This window comes from Palaemon carinicauda, chromosome 45 (genome assembly GCF_036898095.1).
Source record: "Palaemon carinicauda isolate YSFRI2023 chromosome 45, ASM3689809v2, whole genome shotgun sequence".
In the NCBI taxonomy this organism is placed as follows: domain Eukaryota; kingdom Metazoa; phylum Arthropoda; class Malacostraca; order Decapoda; family Palaemonidae; genus Palaemon; species Palaemon carinicauda.
Window position 1 is genome coordinate 23,781,155 of NC_090769.1, and position 2,500 is coordinate 23,783,654.

The following is a 2,500-nucleotide window of genomic DNA, read 5'->3' on the forward strand; positions in this document are numbered from 1 at the left end:
ATATCTAATAGCTTATTATGGGCAAAGCCTAAGCCATTTGCAGGGATACGGATGAGAACAGTGTTCCTATAGCGTAATATATAAATTTTCGTTATGAATAGTATATGGTTTTTATATTCATATAGATGCCAGTCGTAGCTTATCTAGACAGGATGTGATCATGATATCGATGAATTTAGTAAATGATTATATATATATATATATATATATATATATATAGATATATATATACATATATAGATAGATAGATAGATATATATATATATATATATATATATATATATATATATATATATATATATATATAGATAGATATGTATATATATATATATATATATAGATAGATAGATAGATAGATAGATAGATAGATAAATAGATATATACATATATATATATATCAATATATATATATAAATATATATATATATATATATATGTGTGTATATATATATACATATATATATACATATATATATATATATATATATATATATATATATATATATATATATATATATATATATAGTCCTATCCCTTTCCTTTGCCATTCATGATCTACCTTTAAACCTTTACTCTTGTCCTAGCTTGACAGCAAAAGCCCTAGGATCCTAATCATATGTATAGATAGGTCATAGTCCTGTCCTTTTCCTCTATTCATAACCTACCTTCAAACCTTTACCCTTGTCCTATCTTGATGGAAAGAGTCCTTGGGTGCTAATCATAAGGTCAGTCTCTAGCTAGGGCATAGTCCTGTCTCTTTCCTCTGCCATTCACGAGTGACCTTTAAACCTTTACCTTGTTCCTAGCTTGATGGAGAGGGTCCTTGGGCTCTAATCATAAGGTCAGTCTCTAGCTAGGGCATAGTCCTGTGTATCCTCTGCCATTCATGAGTGACCTTTAAACATTTACCTTGGTCCTAGCTTGATGGAAAGGGTCCTTGGGTGCTAATCATAAGGTCGGTCTCTAGCTAGGGCACAGTTCTGTCCCTTTCTTCTGCCATTCATGAGCGACCTTTAAACCTTTACCTTGGTCTTAGCTCGATGAAGAGGGTCCTTAGGTGATAATCATATGTACAGTATACTGTATATGGTCAGTCTCTGTGTAGGGCACAGCCACAACCCTTTCCTTTGCCATGCATGTGCAACCTTTAAACCTTTACCTTGGTCCTAGTTTGATGGAGCGGGTCCTCGGTTGCCAATCATAAGCATATATGGTGAGTCTGTAGCTAGGGCACACGTTCTACGGGCCAACCAAGGGAAAGGCCCGTGCCAACATGAAGAGTTGGCTGTAATACACTACCACCACCACCTGGGGCCCATTCATGTCCCTTTCCTCTACCATTCACGACCTACCTTCTACTATCTGAAACGAGGTTCTTACCAACGCCCTGTCTTTCCTCTACCATTCACGAGCTACCTTCAACTATCTGAAACGAGGTTCTTACCAACGCCCTGTCTTTCCTCTACCATTCACGAGCTACCTTCAACTATCTGAAACGAGGTTCTTACCAACGCCCTGTCTCTCCTCTACCATTCACGAGCTACCTTCAACTACCTGAAACGATGTTCTTACCAACGCCCTGTCTTTCCTCTACCATTCACGAGCTACCTTTAACTATCTGAAACGAGGTTCTTACCAACGCCCTGTCTTTCCTCTACCATTCACGAGCTACCTTCAACTATCTGAAACGAGGTTCTTACCAACGCCCTGTCTTTCCTCTACCATTCACGAGCTACCTTTAACTATCTGAAACGAGGTTCTTACCAACGCCCTGTCTTTCCTCTACCATTCACGAGCTACCTTCAACTATCTGAAACGAGGTTCTTACCAACGCCCTGTCTTTCCTCTACCATTCACGAGCTACCTTCAACTATCTGAAACGAGGTTCTTACCAACGCCCTGTCTTTCCTCTACCATTCACGAGCTACCTTCAACTATCTGAAACTAGGTTCTTACCAACGCCCTGTCTTTCCTCTACCATTCACGAGCTACCTTTAACTATCTGAAACGAGGTTCTTACCAAAGCAAAGTCGTCAATAGTAACGAACGTGTTTCCATTCCCCCACCAGAGCCGTGTCGACGCGAATCGTGGCTGGAATGTGGTGGTTCTTCACGCTCATAATGATCTCTTCCTACACGGCCAACTTGGCCGCTTTCCTCACCGTCGAACGAATGGAATCGCCCATCGAATCTGCGGAAGATTTGGCGAAACAGACGCGTATCAAATACGGGTCTCTGTACGGAGGGTCTACGTGGAATTTCTTCAGGTAGATGTCCATATAATAATCGAGTTATTTTTTGTTTCAGTATATTTTTTTTTATATATTTCGTCAATACAATGGTTAGCATTTACACAATTAGCTGTAACAATTGAATTATTCTTGTTTCAATATATTTTTCTAACATCCTCCGTCAATATAATGATTAGCATTTACATAATAAGTAGCAAAACACTTTCATTAAAAGTAGCAGCCAGTATGTTTTTCAACAGCCTCCGTCA

The 2,500-nt window shown here is 38.7% G+C and overlaps 1 protein-coding gene across 1 annotated transcript in view; it reads left to right on the forward strand.

Annotated features, from left to right (window-relative positions):
* LOC137634852 (glutamate receptor ionotropic, kainate 2-like) overlaps positions 1-2,500 on the forward strand; it is a 103,672-nt gene that overhangs the window by 62,948 nt on the left and 38,224 nt on the right. The window contains exon 15 of the mRNA XM_068367405.1: positions 2,070-2,267. Coding sequence (XP_068223506.1) covers positions 2,070-2,267 — 198 coding nt within the window. The remainder of the gene's footprint in view (positions 1-2,069; positions 2,268-2,500) is intronic.